The sequence below is a fragment of the Mixophyes fleayi genome, chromosome 4, assembly GCF_038048845.1.
Source record: "Mixophyes fleayi isolate aMixFle1 chromosome 4, aMixFle1.hap1, whole genome shotgun sequence".
Taxonomy (NCBI): domain Eukaryota; kingdom Metazoa; phylum Chordata; class Amphibia; order Anura; family Limnodynastidae; genus Mixophyes; species Mixophyes fleayi.
The window spans coordinates 128,309,701-128,329,900 of NC_134405.1; the positions used below are offsets into that span (position 1 = coordinate 128,309,701).

A 20,200-nucleotide genomic window follows, 5' to 3' on the forward strand; every position below is an offset into this window, starting at 1 on the left:
CTAGTAAAACATACAAGGATTTTTTTTTTTTATCCCAAAATTTTAAGCTTATTTTGTTATGAACCCTACAATATTTCTTCTGTATAGAAGGCTAATTAGAAGATGTTGGCTAACTGTTAAATTCTATTGGCCATTCATTCTTACTCCCAGGGCTTGCACATGAACCTGTTTATGGAACATTATGAGATTCCTAACAAGCAGGCTGTAGTCTGTCCTGGAGAACGATCAGCAGGCCCCGCAGCTCCCATTAGGCAAGGTTAGGCAGTTGCCTAGGGCGCCGGGCTCTGGAGGGCGCCACAGATTAAAAAATTTCTTTAAAACTGTGCGGCGACCGCTGACCATACCTTTCACAGCTTCAGATACATCCACAGGGAGGGGGGGAAGGACTATTGCTCACCACCACCGCCTTTCTGCTCCGTCTCCTCCCCTCCACTCACTCACTGACTGACTGTCGGGCATGACATCATCATCACGGCCCGACAGTGTCAGGGAGTGGAGGGAAGCAGAGAGGAGGCAAGTTAAGGTAAGAAAAGACGCACATTTTCAAAATCTGCACCCCCCCCCCCCACCCTGCACACTTACACTATTTTGTAAGTGTGCAGGGTGGGGGCGCCGATTTCGAAAATGCCTAGGGCGCCACGGACCCTAGCACCGGCCCTGACTATCAGGCAGCTCTTGGACCATCTATACTTGATTACAATTCAAAATTAAAATAACAAGACTTAGCATGGTAAATTACAGAGATGGGATTGTAAGGGATAGCCTATGCTATACAATGTAGCACTATACTCTGACTAGACATACATTTTAGGTAAACTCCTGCAAAGGGTTATTCCAAACAGTATATGGAAACCTCCCCCTCCATTCCTTTTAAAACTTCATTAAAGCCCCATTATAAGGGGGGAAAAAAGAGAGGGGGGGGGGGGGGCTTTGTCTGCTGACACTTGTAACTTAATTGGGCCACTTCACACAATCCTTTCTACAATGCCACACCCTGAACAATTGTATTAAGGAGTATTACTTTCAATAAACAATAGAATAGCTTTGAAAATGGCTTGAACGCTTACTTGCACAATCGTAGTAACTATGTAGTATAGTACTGTAACTACCTTTTATACTGTCTTGTATAAATTAAGGCAGATAAACTGGCAAGAGGTTCCCATGATATACACTATTGTCTCAAGTAAATGAAATTAATGCATGATGAGCTAGCTTAATTAAACATAATCATGTCTGTAGCATGATGAAACCTGAACACTGAATGAGGTGCTGCAGTTCAAACTAATATCTAAATGGAGACTATGCTAAATCTTTTGAACTCCATAGAACAGTAGTAAGCTTTTGTAGGTGTTTATCATTTAAAATATATACTTGTATTTCTATCAAATACATGCAGTGTCAATAGTCACTTGGGACATGGGGTGAGCGGTTGTATTTGTGGTATAAACACTTGACTGCGTTACAGCATGAGTTTGAGACTCGTATTGTTGCACTAAGTATGTAGGGGGGAAATGCGTCAATGGTATGTAGTGGTAAGTTGCTGGTTCTTGGGCCCATTCCATATTGTGTGCTGAATGGAAACTATTTGTTGGTAACCATGCTTTTTTAAATAGACTGCATGTTGGCACATTCCATTCCACAATATTGTGCATTCCAATAACTTGTGCTCATAGGATCTGATAGACCTCATAACACCATTTTACGCCCACATGCAAGTTGTCTACAAAATCTATAGTAACTCAATGGACGTAACACATTTGGGGTGACTGGCAATGCAATTTTATTCAAAAGGCTTTATATACATTTGATCTCTGGCAGGGTTTTAATCTGCAGGGGTAACTTGTTTGCCCAGCAATATCTTGAAGACTGATTTGCATCTAGAAACTTCCCATGTATTGCCTCCAGATTTGCCAATCCCTGACAGAAGTCATTTTCTCAAATTCATGAGTGCTAGACAAATGGGCAGAACACTTCAGACAGAGTAGCAAATGTCTTTGGCAAAACTGCTGGTTAAGTTTGACATGGGTTAGTTACTTCCTGACAGGGGTACCCACACTTCTTATCAGAGGTAAAATTTCAGGGTGCCAAATTTATTGGCATTTTGGGCATTGGAGTATATTAAACCTACCACCTAAGTGGATGCTACAAAAGTAAGGGAAAACTAAAATTGGCATAATAGACATAATATTCCTAAATCAAAACTCATTCCCTGTTTCATAGGATGTTGATTTTGTTTGTAATGAGACCTCAAATCAGAGGTAAAATAGTTAATGTTTTGACTATCTTTAATTGATCTGCTCAAGATTACAAATGTTCTGGCTATTATAAAGGATAATACAGGAGACTGTTCTAGAAGAGATTGACCAGTCATGGATCTAATCCCTGCATTAAGACGATGATTCAGCAGAATGCACCCCTTGGCATGGGCCATCAGTGCCAGGTTCCAAAATAGATTCTGCAGGGAATGAGGGCTGCAGTTCTCATCTCAAAGGTCTTAATGTTGTCCAGCAAGTTCATACTAAAGTCGTGTTTTTTTTTTTTGGTTTCCTTGGATTACTCATTATCCTACCCTTAGACGTTTAAATGCAATTTTTAGTGCTGAAATTGCCCAACAATATAAAATAAGTGATTGAAAGTTCAGGAAGGTAGGAGTTTAAATTAAGGATTCTGTCCTTAAAAGTTGTACACTAGTGATGGAACAGGTACTTTTATAAACTACTGTGCAGAATGTATGCTGTACTCTTGTTTTTGCAAAAGTGCAACTTTGTGTGTTATCTTGTGAAAAAAAGGCCTTGCCACTGGAGGAGGCCTTGCTGTCTAGTGTAGTTTCCCATGATGGTGCTTGTTTGGATTTAGTCAGTGATGAAATGTAATTATAATGGAGTGTTAACTTTTTCTTGATACAGGAACATCTAATACTATATTATTTTTCTGCAGTTTTCAATCTGCTAAACAACCCTCTTGGAAAACCTCCACCTCTGGGCTTTTTGCCTCTTGATCCAATTGGCTCAGATTTTGTAGAGAAATATCCCTCTCCACTGCTGCGTGGCTCACGATTGGACAGCCGTTCCATTTTGGACTCCCGCTCAAGCAGCCCCTCGGATTCTGACACCAGTGGATTCAGCTCTGGCTCGGACCACCTTTCTGACTTGATAGTAAGCATGTAACTTTGTTTAAAATATTGGTCTACACCTAGCTTTGTCTTTAGGTACTATGGGCTTGATGCAGAGTTAAAAGCAACCTGGACATAATTTATGGTAGAAAAATGAACTTTCAAATATAGCCCATATGCAGTCGCACAAGTTGAGTCTTCCAGCTTTGCATCTGTAGCATATATGCAAGGTTTATGGACTGTTACTTGGACACTAGTATGCAGAGCCAGGTCGTAAATCAATAGAACTGTAAACATGTTTTTGTAGTAAATTTGCGTTTAGGATTCACATAATACAGCAGATATAACCTTCCGTCCCGCTTAAACATGTGAAGGTTGTTTGTAAAATATGCATGAGCAATGCAGGAGGCAGTCCTCGCCATTTCAGAGCTGAATCCACATTCAACTAATTAAAAGTGGTTAGCTAGTGTTGGTGTAAACAGTTGTGAACTGGTAGATACCTTTTACCAGTCCACAACACTGCTTTACTGTACTCGGCCTACATTGGAACACCCCTTCCCTTCCCATAATGCCTTTTCAGTCACGAGTACAGATGTATGAAAGCCTGTGCTTGTTTACAAAAACCCTGAAAGTATCTTTGAAGAGTGAATTTACACTTTACAAACAGGCATGCCTTAGACTCTGCATCAGGCTCTGTGTTCAACGTGTTTCTGTTTGTCCTCTGCAGCTTTATATTTTCAGGAGTAAAGTCTTATAATGCTGCCAACCCACTTACCAAGCACTACATTTGGTTGTCTATATGAAATGTGTTAAATGTTTTTTTGTTTTTCTTTTTTAAATTGTCATTCTAGAATTATGTATTTTGCCAACTCTATGGATGCTTCTGATCACCATTTTATTTTTTTTCTCTACAGTCCAGTCTACGTATTTCACCCCCTCTACCATTCCTCCCCTTGGGCAGTGGCTTGTCCCGGGACCCTTTAAAGCTGGGCATTGGCTCAAGATTGGACACAGACCATGCTGCTCTTGTAGCAGCAACTGGTTCCCCCATGGGGATGTCTAAGAGATGGCCTGGCACTTCTGTCTGGCCGTCTTGGGACCTTCTGGAATCTGCTGAAGATCCATTCAGCATTGAAAGGGAGGCACGGCTGCACAGGCAGGCAGCAGGTACATTTTGTTTGTTTTTGCAGATTGTTTAATTTACGCACTAGGGCCAACAATGGCAGTCTACATTTTCATCTTGTTTATCAAATGTAACTTAAACTGAAAATAGAACACCCATTGGTTTTTGTTTGTTTTTTGAGCAGTAAATAATATGTTAAGTCTTTATCTATAAAAGAAACAAACAAGCTTTTCATTCCTTTGGGTGCTCTATAATCAGACTATTATAAGTGTGTAACTAGGTGCGAGTGAAATAAGTGTTAATAGGTGTCACAAGACCCAGTATATAACTTGCAGCAAACTTTTATACACCTATCCCACTAGCTGTAAATGAAGCAACTTGTACATGGAGTGGTCAGCTGCCTCCTCGCAACTACAAGAATCCAGTTTATTCCTGCAAGGTGTTTCTTGGTGGAGTTCCCTGGGATATTACAGAGAGTAAGTGCACTAACACCAGTGACAATCCTTTCCCCTTTTCTCCTCAAACAGTGAAAAACAAATGCAATTTCTAGCTCATCAGGTGGGGACGGGTCTCTGATCTATTCTCTATAGATTGCAAATATTCTCAAGCTTCTACAATTTTACTTAAAACCTATTTCTGTCAATATATTAAACTGAGTGAAGCACTCTGATAAAGCTGTCGGGTTCTGAATGGTAATGCCTATTTTGCTTTGCAGCTGGATTGATAAACACTTTCCGTGTGTTTGGTGCTCTGAGTGTTGAGTGGCCTGGTAAGGATGGGAAGCATCCCCGTTGTCCTCCTAAAGGTAATATGCCTAAAGGTAATGCCAAAATGGTAGGAGTAAACTTTTTTTTTTAAAACACTTACTGGTGGTACACTGGTGGTTTGCTTTGTTTCATGGGACTTAATGGCTTGATCACACGGTGATGGGACATTGCATGTTTCTGAATGGCTTTCAATATAAATCAAAAATATCACCAGAAACACAAATGTGTGTTTAAGAGCCTGTTCATGTTGGGGTAACAAGCCACATGCTATTGAGACTGGTTTAAAAATTGAATAAAAAACAAAACGGACACTTTCATTATGTATTAAGCTATTTGCCCATGTAGAACTAACTAGATGGTTTTTGTAGCTTGGGGAGGGCAGACACTGGTGCCCCACCACCAGTCTTGGTGAGAGTAGATGCTGCCTCCAAACTGTGGTGCACCACTGAAGGAGATTTGGCCATCTTTCTTTTGGGGAGGGGGGGGGGGGGTGTGTCAGCACGCCTGGACCTTTACATGCAATAGACAAAGCCTACATCCCTGTGCTGTTTTCTCCTACCTGCTTTACAGCTTTGGCTATCTGGCGCTGATGTCTGCTCTGCTTTCCAGTAGGAGCTCAGTAACACTAGGCTTCCAGTCCTTCCCAACATTGTCAGTAGCACACACATGTAGTAATTATGTCACCTGATGGCGCCTCCTGTGTTCCTGCAGGAGCATCTGTCTGAAGTGACTCGTAACCACTTGAGTCAGTGGCCCTGAACCACTCCTCACTTGTGTCTGAGCTGGCCTTTTCCTCAGCATTGTTTCGTGGGTGGTGGAATATGCCATACTTCCCTAGTTACAGCCCTAAACCATGCATGTTGGGGTTTTGTCTACAGACACAAATAACTGAGGCACAGGTTGTAAATAAGTGCACATAAAAAAAAAAATCACTGATCACCTGCCAGTTTGCAGTGTCTGGGCTGCAGGGTAATTGAACTATGCATTAACTTGAGTAGCTTCTACTTGGTAATAAACTCCAGATATTCCTGTTATACTTTTTTATTTTTTTTGTGGGTCACTTGATGTTTTGTAAACCACAGCTCCAGCACTACAGTGTTGCATTGCAAAGGTGGATTCTTTAATTGTAACATTCTTAGATTTGGCCAAGATTCTTGCAGTAACTTCCTTTTCTTAGCACATAACTAATAAGCAAAATAAGAAATTTGTCTTCTACAGAAAAAAATAGTAGGTGAAGTTCTTTGTTTTGATCCACAGTATTTTTCACCATTGCAGGCTATGTGTATTTGGTGTTTGAGTCTGAAAAATCGGTCCGCGCTCTACTTCAAGCCTGCACTCAGGATTTGCTAAGCCAGGATGGGCTGAGTGAGCACTACTTCAAAATGTCAAGTCGTAGGATGCGCTGCAAGGAGGTAGTTCTCTGCTTTGAGCATGGTTAGCTCTTCATAGTCTTGACCAAAGTACAGCTAATGGTGAGACCAGTCAGTAACACAATACTCAGTATAGAAACAAGTCTGAAAACTGAAGCCATTTTCCATCTTATGAATTTGCATAAAAAAATTGAAATGCTGGCGATGCCAACATGATCTGCTTCATGTTATACACCTATAAAATTAACTTTGAACTCATTAGACTAGTGACGTTTAGTGACCTAAGTTATGTACTCTTATGGTCACAAACTGCCAGGCATGTACTTCAAAAGTCTATACTGGCACAACCTTAAAACAAATGGTAACTGAATGTTGTCACCTTTAGCTAGGGTGGAAGCCAACAAATAGGAAAGCATTTCATGGTGGTTCCACCCCTGAAACTAACCGTAACGTAAATATGCTGGTTTATTAAAGTTTAAGGGCTAGATTTACTAAACTGCGGGTTTGAAAAAGTGGAGATGTTGCCTATAGCAACGAATCAGATTCTAGCTGTCATTTTGTAGAATGCACAAAATAAATGAGAACTAGAATCTGATTGGTTGCTACAGGCAACATCTCCACTTTTTCAAACCCGCAGTTTAGCAAAGATACCCCTAAGTCTTAAGAGCAGGGCTGGATCCAAATGCTGCCTTGCTCAAGCCAGTGGAAACATGTTTAAACAGGTTGTCACTTTGCAAGACATATTTTAAAAAAAATGTGCCAAATAAAACATTTTATAGTGAAAAATATTGAAACTGAAGATTGGATTATTCATTAAGGCAAGTTGAGTAGATTAATGGAGAGTTAATGAGATGTTATGACATCATTCTTATGTGTAACTTTGAGACACATGACTTGTATTTTTATGCTAAAAAGTTCAGTCTGCAATAAATGTCACTCATAGGTGCAGGTCATTCCTTGGGTGCTGGCAGATAGCAACTTTGTGCGTAGTCCATCTCAACGCCTGGATCCCAGCAAGACTGTATTTGTTGGAGCTCTACATGGCATGCTGAATGCTGAAGCACTTGCCTCTATAATGAACGATTTGTTTGGTGGAGTGGTCTATGCTGGTATTGATACTGATAAGCACAAGTACCCAATTGGTGAGTAGCAGTTTCCTCCCCTTTAAATGTGCTTTAGTATCGCTTGTAGATCTAGCTCCTAACTTTCTCTCTCAAATAGGTTCTGGACGTGTGACTTTCAACAACCAGCGCAGTTATCTGAAGGCTGTGAGTGCTGCATTTGTGGAAATAAAAACTGCAAAGTTTACCAAGAAGGTGTGTTTTAAAATTGGTTTTAAATCTTGCTCTCTAGCTGCACTTTCTGTACAAATGTTTAGTGTGGGTTGATTTCCTTTAGCTCATTCACTTTGACTCTAAATTCTGCGAACCTAATAGATTTAATAGCTTATTAGACTTGCTCTTCAGGTGAAGTAACTGTTATGGCTTAATGTTTAGATTTCATGCTTCTGATTTTACATGAAGGGCTCTATGTAAAGAGCCCTAATTCAGTTTTTGGGTGCACAGCGGTGCCATATGCAGAAGTTATGCTCTAATGAGCAGAGCTGAAATTGGTTACCTGAGGTGAAGGGATTCGGACCATGCGGCATGTTACATACAATATATGCCTTTGCACTGTCCAAACGCCTCCAAAGCCACGTAAGCCAGCCGTCTGGAGGCAAATATGGTTGGAAGAGGGTGGCCTTATCTCCATTATCTTAACTGGCTTAAATAAGAATGTGTTTTAGAACTGTTTTAATCTAGATTGAATGTGTTTATAATTCATTTAGGAGCATAAAGTTTTCCAGTGTGTAGTTGTAGAATAAAACTTTATAACAGGCCAATTTACACTCCCATTAAGAAAATGGCTGTTTTAACGCCTGTTGTGTGCATTAAAGACCTCTATGTGCAGAAGTTGTTTATCTTCATACAGAGCAACAAATACAGCTGTCTGCAGATGCCACTACAACATTTATTATCCGTGTTTATTCTTATAATTGTACACCTTACACACTGAACCTGTGTTTGGTACAATGTAATCACTAAAGTATGACAGATCACATTGTAAAAGGGTGGTCTATTTTGCACTGGCACATGGACTATTCCCTATCAGGAGCTCATGTAAATCTTTGTTTAAATGGTAGTTCATTTATACATGTGTATACTGGCTTATCCTATTAAGGGTTACTCCATATAGCCTACAGGCCCACTCTTCCTGAACTTGAATGATGCACAGGAAGTATATATCTGCAGTGCTCAACTAGATTGTTGGTGTGAAATTAGGTTAGATGTATATTTATATTCTTCAGTAGAAGGCTCTGGCTTCAAATGGATGTTTATTACAGTGTAAAAATTCCATAAATGGCATCTTCGTCAAACTACTATGCCTAGAAGGGTCTTGAATTAAAGTAAATTTGCTAACAGGTAATCGGCCCAGCATTAATAAAATTAAAACTTAATGACCAATAGCAACTCCTTGAAGTCTAGTGCCCAATCTATAGTTCTGTAACTAGTGGTTCTGGTTTTTCAAAATGAAAATGTTAATGAGGGAAGGTATATGAGAAACCACCAATGCCACTCACTATATGGAAGTTCAATTTCTTCTCAGACAGCAATAAAATGTTTCATGGCACTTAATGCTGACCAAGAGCTTTAGAATATTGGACAAGCTTGTAAATGAGTTGAATACACATGAATGTTATGTATTCAGGAAACCTGATCACATAAACGTCAACTTAAGTCTGGAAAGCTAGAATGAATCCACTGATACAAAATCTGCAAACCCATAATAGAATTAAGGTGATATCTAACACCAGTGGAGGTGCACTATCAAGTCATGTATGGTTTAACTCTGGAGTCATGAGTTTTATCACCTTGACAAAAACGAAGACCATTGCCATAGGTAATGAATAGTATGTCCTCAGAAGGCATAGTGAGATGATTTATTCACTGCCCGGTCTCCCCTGCACTGCCAGTAATTGTACTAGATGCACCTATCAGACAATCATCACTGTCATAACTTACAATTGCCTCACACATTTCTTCAAAGGATCATGGCTACAATGTGTAAAATAAAATTCACTTCCACCTGAAGGGTGAAGAAACTAAACACTTGCAAGCAGGACTAATATGAACTGCATCAATAGGGCATAGTTACACCTGAATCATTTAAGGAAGCTAACTAAAGCTGTTTATTAATTGATAGTGACTATCAAAAACCTGGGCAGCCTCTGGGCTAGAGTCTACACATCCAAGTGTATCATGAGCAGGAAGGGGGTTCTGCTTCACAGAAGAGTACAAGAGAACTAGAAGATTACCTTGCTGAAGTAATAACCATGTAGGGTATTCAGTAGCATTATCTGCATGCGGTATCTTAGAGCAAAATTGTGTGGCAGAGAACTGCTCTAAAAGTGTGCTCTATGCTTCACACTTACCACCTTGGCATATTTGCATCCATTGGGTCTCTCTCTCTCTCCTTAACAGCTTACAAAGCTTTGTAACTCCATACCAACAGTGGAAGATGCCTGCGCTGCAGCATATTTGAAGCTCATGTAAATAAAGAATTATTGTATGCTAGAGGAAATACATAATTCTGCGTAGAGATAACAATTGGTTTGTTAAAACTAGTGACCTTTAGCAACATTGATGACATTGAACAATTTCTTAGTTCTCCTTGAACTAACATGTTGCTTAGATTGTCTAGTTCAACCTCATAGGCAGGGGTAGTGCCATCTTTAATTTGGGGATCCACAATATGGATCAAGAGCATTTTAGCCAAACACCAGACCACATGGTTTGAACAGTACCACAGCCTAATTTGTAGGGTGATGCAGGCTCCTTATCCATGTGCAGAAGTGAATTAAAGTTGCTGATTAAGAATGTTTTGTGAGTTCCCAGTTCTGGGGCTAGTTTAATGTATAATTATGCAAGTAAATAGAAATGGGTTTTTAAAAAATAGTGCAACTCTGGAGGAAAGGTTCATATTAAAGGCAATTTTGTTATGGTAGTGTCTTGCTAAAGTATATTGACTGTTATGATGCTGGTATTGCTAAACAAAGTATTTGGGTGCTCTGGCCATGGCAGCTGTACAGCCGTTGAAATCGGCACCTGAAATGAAGCTACTTTCCTCAATGGTGACTAAGTTGTACATGTCTCAATCTGAAAGTATGTGCCCAAAGAGTACTAACACTTATTGTGGCAGGTTATATCCTTCTACTCAACTAAAGAACTAAAATGTGTGTAATCATGCAATGTCATTGGTTTCTTATGCCAGACCTTATCCTCAAAAGACTTCATAAATCTCATCAATGACTTTAATTTTAAACAGCCTTCATTTCCCTTTATTTGACACATCTAATCTGCCAGAAATGTATACTTTTTTTTTTTAAGGGTTCAATGATTTTGCCAGAACATATTCAGTATATAGATCCAGCACTTCTACACAGCCTTCTCCAATCCCACAACCCTTTAAGTGTACTTGTTCATACATATGTTCCATTAAATAAACCACATATGAGGAATGGCAGCTCATATTACCATAAATATAAAGATTGCCCAGTACAGAAGGAACTAAATCTATCAAATTGATTTCAACAATGTGTAAATTAGGCTGACCTTAAACTTAGATAAGTCATGAGCCCAACATCAAGTCAACAAGTGGTTACTCTATTCCCTTAGTCAAATTAGGAAATAGCTCAATATTGGGGTCCAGCAGAAAGCAAGTGTACTGTTGCTTTGTCTAGACATAATACTCAGCATTTATACTAGCCAAGAGGTGATTTGTTTGTACCAACTACTTAAGATCTCTGATAACCAGCAGCTCAACTATGTGATATGCAAACACAACCAAAGGTGTATCAAGCCTGCAGATGGTGAAGGTCAATTCTAGATAAAGTATATTGCTGTCTGACATCACCTAGGATGTAGGATCTAGGACCTAGGATCACCTAGTCAAATCTAATGAGTCGGACAAGAAAATGGTGTGAAAAGCAGTTAAGACCCAAGCTTTACCTTAGAACCAGTGTTGTACTTGCATAGTAAGTGGAGTAAGTGTTACAATTCACATATAGGAGAACAAAAGCGCTACGGAATTTGCTGGCGCTATATAAATTGACATATGCTTATTGCAAAAACTACTGTGATTGTTTCAATGGTCTGTCAGACGTTATGAAGGCGGGGATAAGTGTTCAGGTTTAAAATAAAGGAGTAGAGGCCTGGAAAACAAACTCCCTGTTGTAGCAGTAAATGGAGCAGCTTGCTGCTTGGCAAACATTAACTTCAAATGCCTGAACATCCTGATTTTATCTGCCAACAGGCCTTTTTTATATGAATTGTTGCATATGTTTCTGTCCAGTAGTTAACTTGATGAAGCTGTTGCACTGGGTGAAAGCATAATATTGTGGAGTGTTGTGCCAGTCTCCAGCCTAGCCTTTCTTACATTCCCTCTAAGGGGGGGGAATTCAGTTAGCTGTAAAGTCTCGTGACCATTCTGGAGACATTTTGCAGTGCAGATTTTGACAAAAATCTACTTTTTTTTTTTTTTTTTTTTTTTCTTCTGCCTCATATAGGTGAGGGAAAAAATGAGCAGAGATTTCTACCATAGTGTCATAAACATAAAGAACTTGGTTATTTGTAAGGGTTGACCCATCACATTGTGGGGAATAAGGCCCAAGTCATAACTGCGGTGGAAATATGGTATATCAAATGAATCCATTGATAAGGTGAGCTACTAAAGTGTAAAATGTGAAGTAAAAGTCTGTTCAGTGACTCTGCACATTCCTGTGTTTGAAGCTGTCACAGGTGACACTGCTATCTTCTAAGGTCCCTGTGGTGGGCTATATCCTTGCCTGAGATGGAGTCGTGACACCTGAATAGACTTTTAGGAAGCACTCACCATGGTATCTTGCTCAAGTAGACCATGTGCTGACTGGCTATATTTTATATAGACAAAGAATTCAGTTTTAAAATATGCCACTTAAAATCAATAAAAGTAGTTATCGGCCATATATTCCTCAATAGCATGATGAATGGCAGCTCATGTTGAATTAAGAATTCTGCAACACAAGTTGAGGAAATGAGTATAAGCTCAACTGATTCAGTGTACCTATGTCTGTTTGGTATCAATAGATGGATAAATTCATAGGGGATCTATTAGTAATAAAATGGGGTCTGTGTGACACTCCACAGAAAAATTAGGTCACATTGTAGAATTGGGTAGTAAATCGGGCAACATGCAAATGGTGGTTAAAATGTGTCAGACCACAACCCCTGGAGTTGGGGACAGGTGTGGAAGTGTCTTTGACAATTTGTTGTAACTGGTCTCAGCATTTTAGTCTCGAGAAAATCAATCCACATTGATAAGTTGTCCATCTTCCAAGCCAATATCCCATGGTACAGATTATACAACTCATGTAAATTATGCTCTGAAATTTAATCCCTTTTAACTGTTTTGCTTGTGTATGTTATGTCAATTGTTTATCTGAATGCCCTGTACCTTTTTTTTTTGTATATTAAACCTATAAATTTAAGTGGCGTCCTTGATACGCTAACAAATCCATTAGCCTATTAAGAATATAGCTCGACCAAGTTAACCCTTTGAATGCTGGTGTGTAGGCTTGGTCAAATGTATTAACAAATCAGTGTGCTTGCATTTACATTTGTGTAAGTCTGGAGGTGTGAGGAGTTAACCCTTTGGTTGCTGGTGAGGGCTTTGCTAACCTGTGGGTAGCCAGAAGCCGTGTGGGACAGTATATTTGGGTCCTATTGCCCATATTCAATAGGTGGTGACAAACCTGAAGTATGTGGGGGGGTGTGAGCGCTGTTGTGGGGCAATTCAGCAGGTCTATAACCTGTGTGATGGGTAGAGAGACCTTAGTACTGGAATCGTGTGTAACCTACATTAAACACCCAAAGTAACAGAAGCTGGGAGCTTGTTCATGACATGGTATAGGAAAAAATGCTTCCTCAGAACATTGCAGCTAATTGAATTCCCCCGTAATGTTCTATATTGGGACACACTGCTTGCACCAACTACCTGTGGGTAGAGTGTGCAAATTGTACACATTATGCCATGAGCTGTCTGCTTTACCCACTCTTCCCTCTCCAGACTTTCTTGCCGAATAGTCTCTTCTGCCTGGTTTCTCCCTCTTCACTGAGAATTTTGTGAATCCATGCTGAATATCTGCCATCTAAACAGGCATACACTTAAGTTTGTACATTAACTGTTCCAGAGGGTGTTTGGTGTTACATGAGGGGCAATAGGTGCAGAATATAGTATGCAGATACAGGCTTCATTTGTTGCAGTGATTAGCATTGCTGCCTCCCAGCAATTATCCCTTTTGATTCTTAACTGGGGCTATATCTGTGTGCAGTTTGTGGTCTCTCCCTGGTTTTATACTCTTCCTCCTAGTTCTAGGATTATCTTCCACACTCCAAAAACATACTGACACATTAACTGGCTGCTGACTAAAATGTGCTCTTGTGTGGAAGGACATTTTGGAATATGCTCCAGTGGGGCATGGACTGATGTGAAGGACAAATATTCTCTGTACAGCGCTGCGTGTTATGGTGGGGGATTTCATGGATAAACAATAGCACCACTCCATAAAGCTGAATGTTTTTCCCTTTTGACTTGAGTAATACTCCATTTTGGTAGCTAGATATGTAATTGTATCACGATTTGCCATTTGGATTTTGAAAATATTGTACACCTTGTCATGTGTGCGGGTTTTTTTTTTTTTTAAATCTGTACCCCTTTAACAGTGTATTTTATACCTAGTTTGGGTAACACATTAACATATTGTAAATATGATCAGCAGTACTGTCTCATTGTAACTTTACCAGTGATCTAAACTTTAACATTAAAGCTGCACATATTTATTTGCTAAAATGGAATGTATCTTGTGAATAAACATGCAGGATTATGGTGAAGTTTGAACAGCATAATAAAAACCTCAGATAACTATTAACTAGAAGTTGCTGTACATTGGTTTAATGTGGTCCCTTTTCTTTTATGATCTCTTCAGGTTCAGATAGACCCTTACCTTGAAGACTCTGTGTGCCAGGTTTGCAATGCTCAGCCCGGTCCATTTTTCTGCCGAGACCAGGTAATCCCATATTTAACTGCTTTTCAGACAGTAATTAATCAGTTTTCTTTAATGAGCTTTTTGCATACTTGCTACTAGTTACAGAAAAAAATTGCATACTGCACTGTGTGGTCAAAACCCAATTTCTATCATCCAAAAATTAAATCAAAGAATAATACGTGGGGGGGGGGGGGGGGGAGACCTTGTTGTAAAGGGTGTTTTGAATAAATATCAATATTTTGGATGTTTGATTCTACTCCTTTTCTTATTTACTAGATTATTTTACTGCCAAATAGGAACTTTTTCAGTATATTAATGAATATCAATAAAGCTGTAGTGCATATTTTATGTAATTGAATGTAAAAGTCTTGCAGTGTCACAAGTTGACACTTTATTTTTCCTCTACTTAATTGCTACTAGAGTTGCCAGATACCAGTAAACCATTAATTCCCAGTCATAAATATGGACTGATATTGTAAAATGTAACACCTCAGCAACAGGAGAGCCCAACCTTCCCTGAATAGAGTGCAGGCTAGAAAAGGTCAGATATTGTGACTGGTACATGGCAGGACTGGAAGCAATTCCGCAATGTTTAATCTGCTACATATTTTGGAGGTTTGACAGACATTCAAAGCCCACTTGGGACAATGTAGAAGTGGTATGTTGCCTACACAATTGACAGCTTGTTGTACCAACACCAACCAATTGCAAAGGACCATTTAGAGGTGGTTGGGAGGGATATTCTCTGCCTGTAATACTAGCTGTGTATATACCATTAAGATTATGGGAGTAGTTGTAAACTTATACGGGAGATCGTGAGATTTTGCCAAAATCCATGTCTAAACTCTCCACTTTCACCCATCCTAAGGTTTGCTTCAAGTATTTCTGCCGTTCTTGCTGGCACTGGCAACATTCAATGGAGATTCTACGTCACCATCGTCCTCTCATGCGTAACCAGAAGAGCCGTGACTCCAGCTAAAAAGTGGAAAGTCCAGAGCCCTCTTACTATAAACTGAATGTGCGGTAGAGAGGAGACTGCCTCCTGTGTCCTGCCACCCAGCACGCAGAGCACTCTTAAGTCTTTCCTGGAATAAAGCGGAAGTCAGAGAATGGTGGGGGAAGTCACTTTATAGTTTGTTTTGGCACTTGCTGTACCTTGTAACAGTTTTCTGCACTTGTGCACAGTAAATTCTTGCCAGGGTTAGCGTTTTTCGTTTGTAGGGTTTTTTATTTTTTTATCGTTATGGGGGAATATTCCTCCCAATGTTTTGCAGTTCCCATACTGATCTCCAGCACTTGCTGAACGTAAGCAATGTGTGAACAGTGTTGTCTGATGGTTTAACTATTAATGCCTCTGTCTTAGGTTTTCTTTTTATTACAGGCGCTTCTTCTTTTACATTCATTGCAAATACTGCGGGTGATATTTCATTACATTACCTGTTACCCAGTTTTTTGCCGTTGCCATACAGTGCCTTCCGATTTGTTTAGTGTCCCATCTGAACTACATAAACTGGTTGTCTAGTTGGCATTTTTACTGGAACAATAGCAGGATCTGCTCTTTATTTAAACCAAATCATATTTCATATTTTTACCCTCTGTGGGATTTTTACCAGTTCCTTTTTACACTCTTAAAAAGACTGTTTTTAAGTCCATTTTTTTTCTTTTTTTTTCTTTCCTGGCAGCTTTTAACATTATTGCAACATTTCAGTTTCTGGGAGCTGCTAGTTTAAGAGACTAAACTTAAACAAAATATTTGTACTACAATCTGCAACAAAGGAGATTTGGGGCCTTGGCTGAAACTGATTAGTGTGTGTGTGTATATAGTTTTAAGGATGTTTGTTGCACTTTTTTTAATTTGCACTTCAGGGGATGGTAGAGTTTTTAATCACTATTTGTTTGGCTGGACAGAAAAGGGCTGTAATTTCTTTTGAGGCTGGGGTGGAGGTAAGAGATGAGACCTTTCTCCTGGAGGGAATGTGCCCATGCTCTTAGGTTATTTTGTTACAGGAAGCAGCTGACTTATGCAAATTGTTGCAAGCCTTTAAAATCTGTGTCCATGTTTTTTATTTCTGTACCCCCCTCTATTTTGGAAGCTCTGTGCCAAAGATCCCACTGTCTGTAACTTTTTCCCTTTTTCAGTACATGCTGAGCTAAACCTGCACTAGCTGCCCTATATGGGTATTTCTGTGAAGCTGTGTGTAAGTCTCTACCTCATTGTAGTTATGCAAACAGCAAATGCACTTAACCTACAGATGTGGTGTTTTCTTTATTTTTGTTTTTGGCACATAATAAACACGTTGAAGCAGTAATTGTGTGTCTTTATTTGAAAGGGGTGTCTCTCCTAAAGTCACTGACAACAGAGGCTATTAAATGTAGTATTACAATACTCTTAAACTGCCCCTATTCTCCATGCTCTGCAGGGCATCAGTCAGAAACACCACCCAGACATATCCTTACTGTCTGATCTGTCTCTGACTTCACTTGCCCACCTTTTTAAAGCTCCAGCATATTACTCAGTGACTTAAATTGAAGGTATTGTGATTTAATTCATGTCACTGTATGACATTTATAAGGTGAAGGTGGCCCTGCCAAATGAGCTGACCGTAAGGTATGGGATATTTGTAACTTAAGGGGAAAAATGTTTCTGTTAAGTATATGCATGATCTGCCACCGATATTAAAGGAGCCATTTGTAACTAGTTTCTTTGGGCATAGTACACTTGTAACAAGGAGAGGCCATGGAAGATGGACTTAAATGTTTACTGAGGTGGCTTTTCAAAGTCTACTGCTGGCAACCATGACTATCCTTCCTGTTCTGTAGAAGGATTTTGTCATTTATCCTGTAGATTAATTTATAGAAATAGCGCTGCCTATATAATAGAAGAAACCTAAGAATACACAGGCATATCTAGAATAAGTAAACCATGTTTCTCTCGATTGATCAAGAGAATTAAATTTACATTGGTGTGAAAGAATGCAGATTATGTGCAAATACACTAGATGTAACTTTCAAACATTCATAAATGGCTCTCCTGGTAAAGATCAGTGGTGTCTACTAGCTTTCTGAAGCTGATCACTAACTTGCTAGGAAGTTCTTGAAGCATCGTTTAGCTGGTCACATGTTAGAATACTGGTCATTGGGCTTTCTAGTTTAGAAAAATGTGGTTACTAGTGGAAGGCCAAAATGCACATATCCATGATTGATCAAAGGCCCAGGAAATCTAACTACTAGGTTCTCAAAGCACCTTATTGCAATTGGTGGGATCTCTATTTGCAAACTAAATCTGATCTACTACAGTGTGAAACTGGAGCTTGTGTACTCCTAATTGTGCAACTATGCTCTCGGCATGACATACAAGATCTCAAAGAAATTAAGGAATTAACTACAGGTGTACAGTAAATGTAAAACTAGCTCATTTCTGAGTTTTGTTGCTAATGCTCCACTTTAATCAGTGTGACTGTCCTAGAAACACTTGTGCAAAGGGTTGTAGCCATGGCAATGACAGGACCTTTTATTAGTCACATGAGCTGTATTCTCTGGTTCACAAATACATATTGAATACAATGTATAGTTAAAATTGTTACAAGTAGTCATAGCTAGAAGTACAAAACTGAGCACAAAATTGTAAAAATCTGTTTTACTGCAAATCTAATCGGATTTTTATTTGACATAAAACACATTGAAAACAAGTAGATTGAAAAGTGATCACTGGATGGCTAACTGCAGAGGGCTTAAGTACAAATTCAATCAAGTGTTTTTTCAGTTCTTTCACTAGCACATGCATGATGGAGAACTAGCTGTTGTGCAAATATCTTTTAGATATGCTCAGTCTGCACAGTGATGCCGACATTAGCTAGACACTGCCTAAGGCACTATCTGATATCGAGCCATTGAATTTTTTTCATGTTGGTACCTTTTGCATTCCAGAAATGCACACGGCCTGGAAACATGTAAGATTGTAAAAATAATTATACTCTGTACTGGAACCAGGCCGTCTGTAACAACTTAAAAGCGCTTGCTTTGGTTCCCAACCAAGTTTCTTGCATATGTGATATGCAAGAGCGTAAATTGTCATACAATTTGTGTCCACATTAATTGACAGTGAAGCAGAACACTCGTACATGTGTTTGCTAGTATTAGGGGGGACTTGTTTGTCTTGTGGAAATGCTAGCTATGAGTAATAAAATGCTATTGCTAAAATACACAAAATCTGGCAGAACAATGGCATTCTTTATTTATAAAGTCTCCACTACCACCCCTGTGTCTAAAGTTTGCCACATAGAGCACACATTCAGATTTAAATTTAGCAACTGTTTGGTGTCTGATTTAAAGATTTCATGAGGGCTAACACTCCCATAAAATTGCAAAAGTTTTCTTTCATGCACAACAATCAGCTTCCATGGCAAAGATCTGCTTTGCCTGTGAATTGAAGAAATTATGCTGACTTTTGTTCTGTTATGTATGTAATTTCTGATTCTCATTGAAGGAAACTGGTAAGCTATCAGGAGAAAAACCTTCCCTCACAGAGGACTGTCTGAGGACAGTGCTGTAGTCTATTAGATCTTTATATATACACTTGCTGCAACAACTACTTGCTGTTGGTCCTTACATGCACTAACTACTGGGCTCCAAGGGCTAAAAAATATAAACTAGCCTACAAACAGTCTTTTATGCCCCATACTGATATGTATTAGGATTATTTTTATTTTATTTTTTTAACATTTTTATTAGCTTGTGGTAAAAGACCTATTAAGCTTTCCCAGGTGTTAAAGTATTCAACTCTGCTTTCTTTTTGTAAAGAGGTTTCAACCCAATCCATACGAAAGATATGGTAGTTTTTGTCGAAACAATGGTAATGTAGGTGGTTCTTTCTGAGCCCAGACCTGCAGAACACTCTTCCTTGCTGCCGCCGATATAGCAAGCGACCATTTTCTGCATCCCTTGGTCACCTTAATTTCTTTTGGCAAGATTCCGAATATTGCCCACTCCGGTGAGAGTGGGACGTAATTTATTAAGTGGGCAAGTATCTCCAGATCTGGACCCAAAAAATGCTTTATATAAGGACAGTCCCACAGGCAATGTGTAAGATCTACCTGATGTGTTCCACACTTTGGGCAATTATGGTTATCTGCCATATCTATTTGAAAACGCCTAAATGGAGAGAGATAAGCTCTATGGAAGATTTTTTTATAAACATCTCTGAATAGGTCATAGCTGGGTTTAAATGTAGCTGTTTAGATAAGGCTTTCAAAAGATAATCTGGGGTCATAGAAGGGAATCTTTCCTGCCACTTAACAATGCCTGTCTTAGAATTGTTAAAATCTAACCAGTGGCATAGAATAATGCTGTGAAATGGCTTGGTGTGTCGGGACCGGCTTGGACAAAATTGGGTCAAGTGGGTTGTCCCAGTCTGACGGGGAGAACTTCTTTAAAACAGTTTTAATATAGTGTTGACATTGAAAATAGGCCAGATTGTGGGAGCGAATGGGGGGGAAAGAAGAGGCTTTGTCATGAGACATAAGTTTACGGCGTCCCTTGTCAATTAATGGACGGATTGTTGAAATCCCCGCTTTTTCCCACGAAGTAAAAGGGGAGGAAGCCATGCAGTCCTGAAATTCAGGGTTACGTAGTAATGGGAGGTATAACGAAGCATGTGGGTTTAATTTAAATTGTCTACAGAGCTGATGCCATAACTTATAGGTGGTA

At 39.4% G+C, this 20,200-nt stretch overlaps 1 protein-coding gene across 8 annotated transcripts in view; it reads left to right on the forward strand.

The window, feature by feature from the left end:
- CPEB1 (cytoplasmic polyadenylation element binding protein 1) overlaps positions 1-16,803 on the forward strand; it is a 32,905-nt gene extending 16,102 nt beyond the window's left edge. For 7 of the 8 annotated variants that reach the window (XM_075208202.1, XM_075208204.1, XM_075208205.1 and 4 more), the window contains 9 exons: positions 2,938-3,155; positions 4,027-4,279; positions 4,598-4,711; positions 4,951-5,055; positions 6,278-6,414; positions 7,316-7,514; positions 7,594-7,688; positions 14,435-14,515; positions 15,363-16,803. In XM_075208202.1, the coding sequence (XP_075064303.1) occupies positions 2,938-3,155; positions 4,027-4,279; positions 4,598-4,711; positions 4,951-5,055; positions 6,278-6,414; positions 7,316-7,514; positions 7,594-7,688; positions 14,435-14,515; positions 15,363-15,473 (1,313 nt within the window). In that variant the 3' untranslated portion in view covers positions 15,474-16,803. The remainder of the gene's footprint in view (positions 1-2,937; positions 3,156-4,026; positions 4,280-4,597; positions 4,712-4,950; positions 5,056-6,277; positions 6,415-7,315; positions 7,515-7,593; positions 7,689-14,434; positions 14,516-15,362) is intronic. The other variant, XM_075208203.1, reaches the window with a different exon arrangement.
- Positions 16,804-20,200: the final 3,397 nt, after the last annotated feature.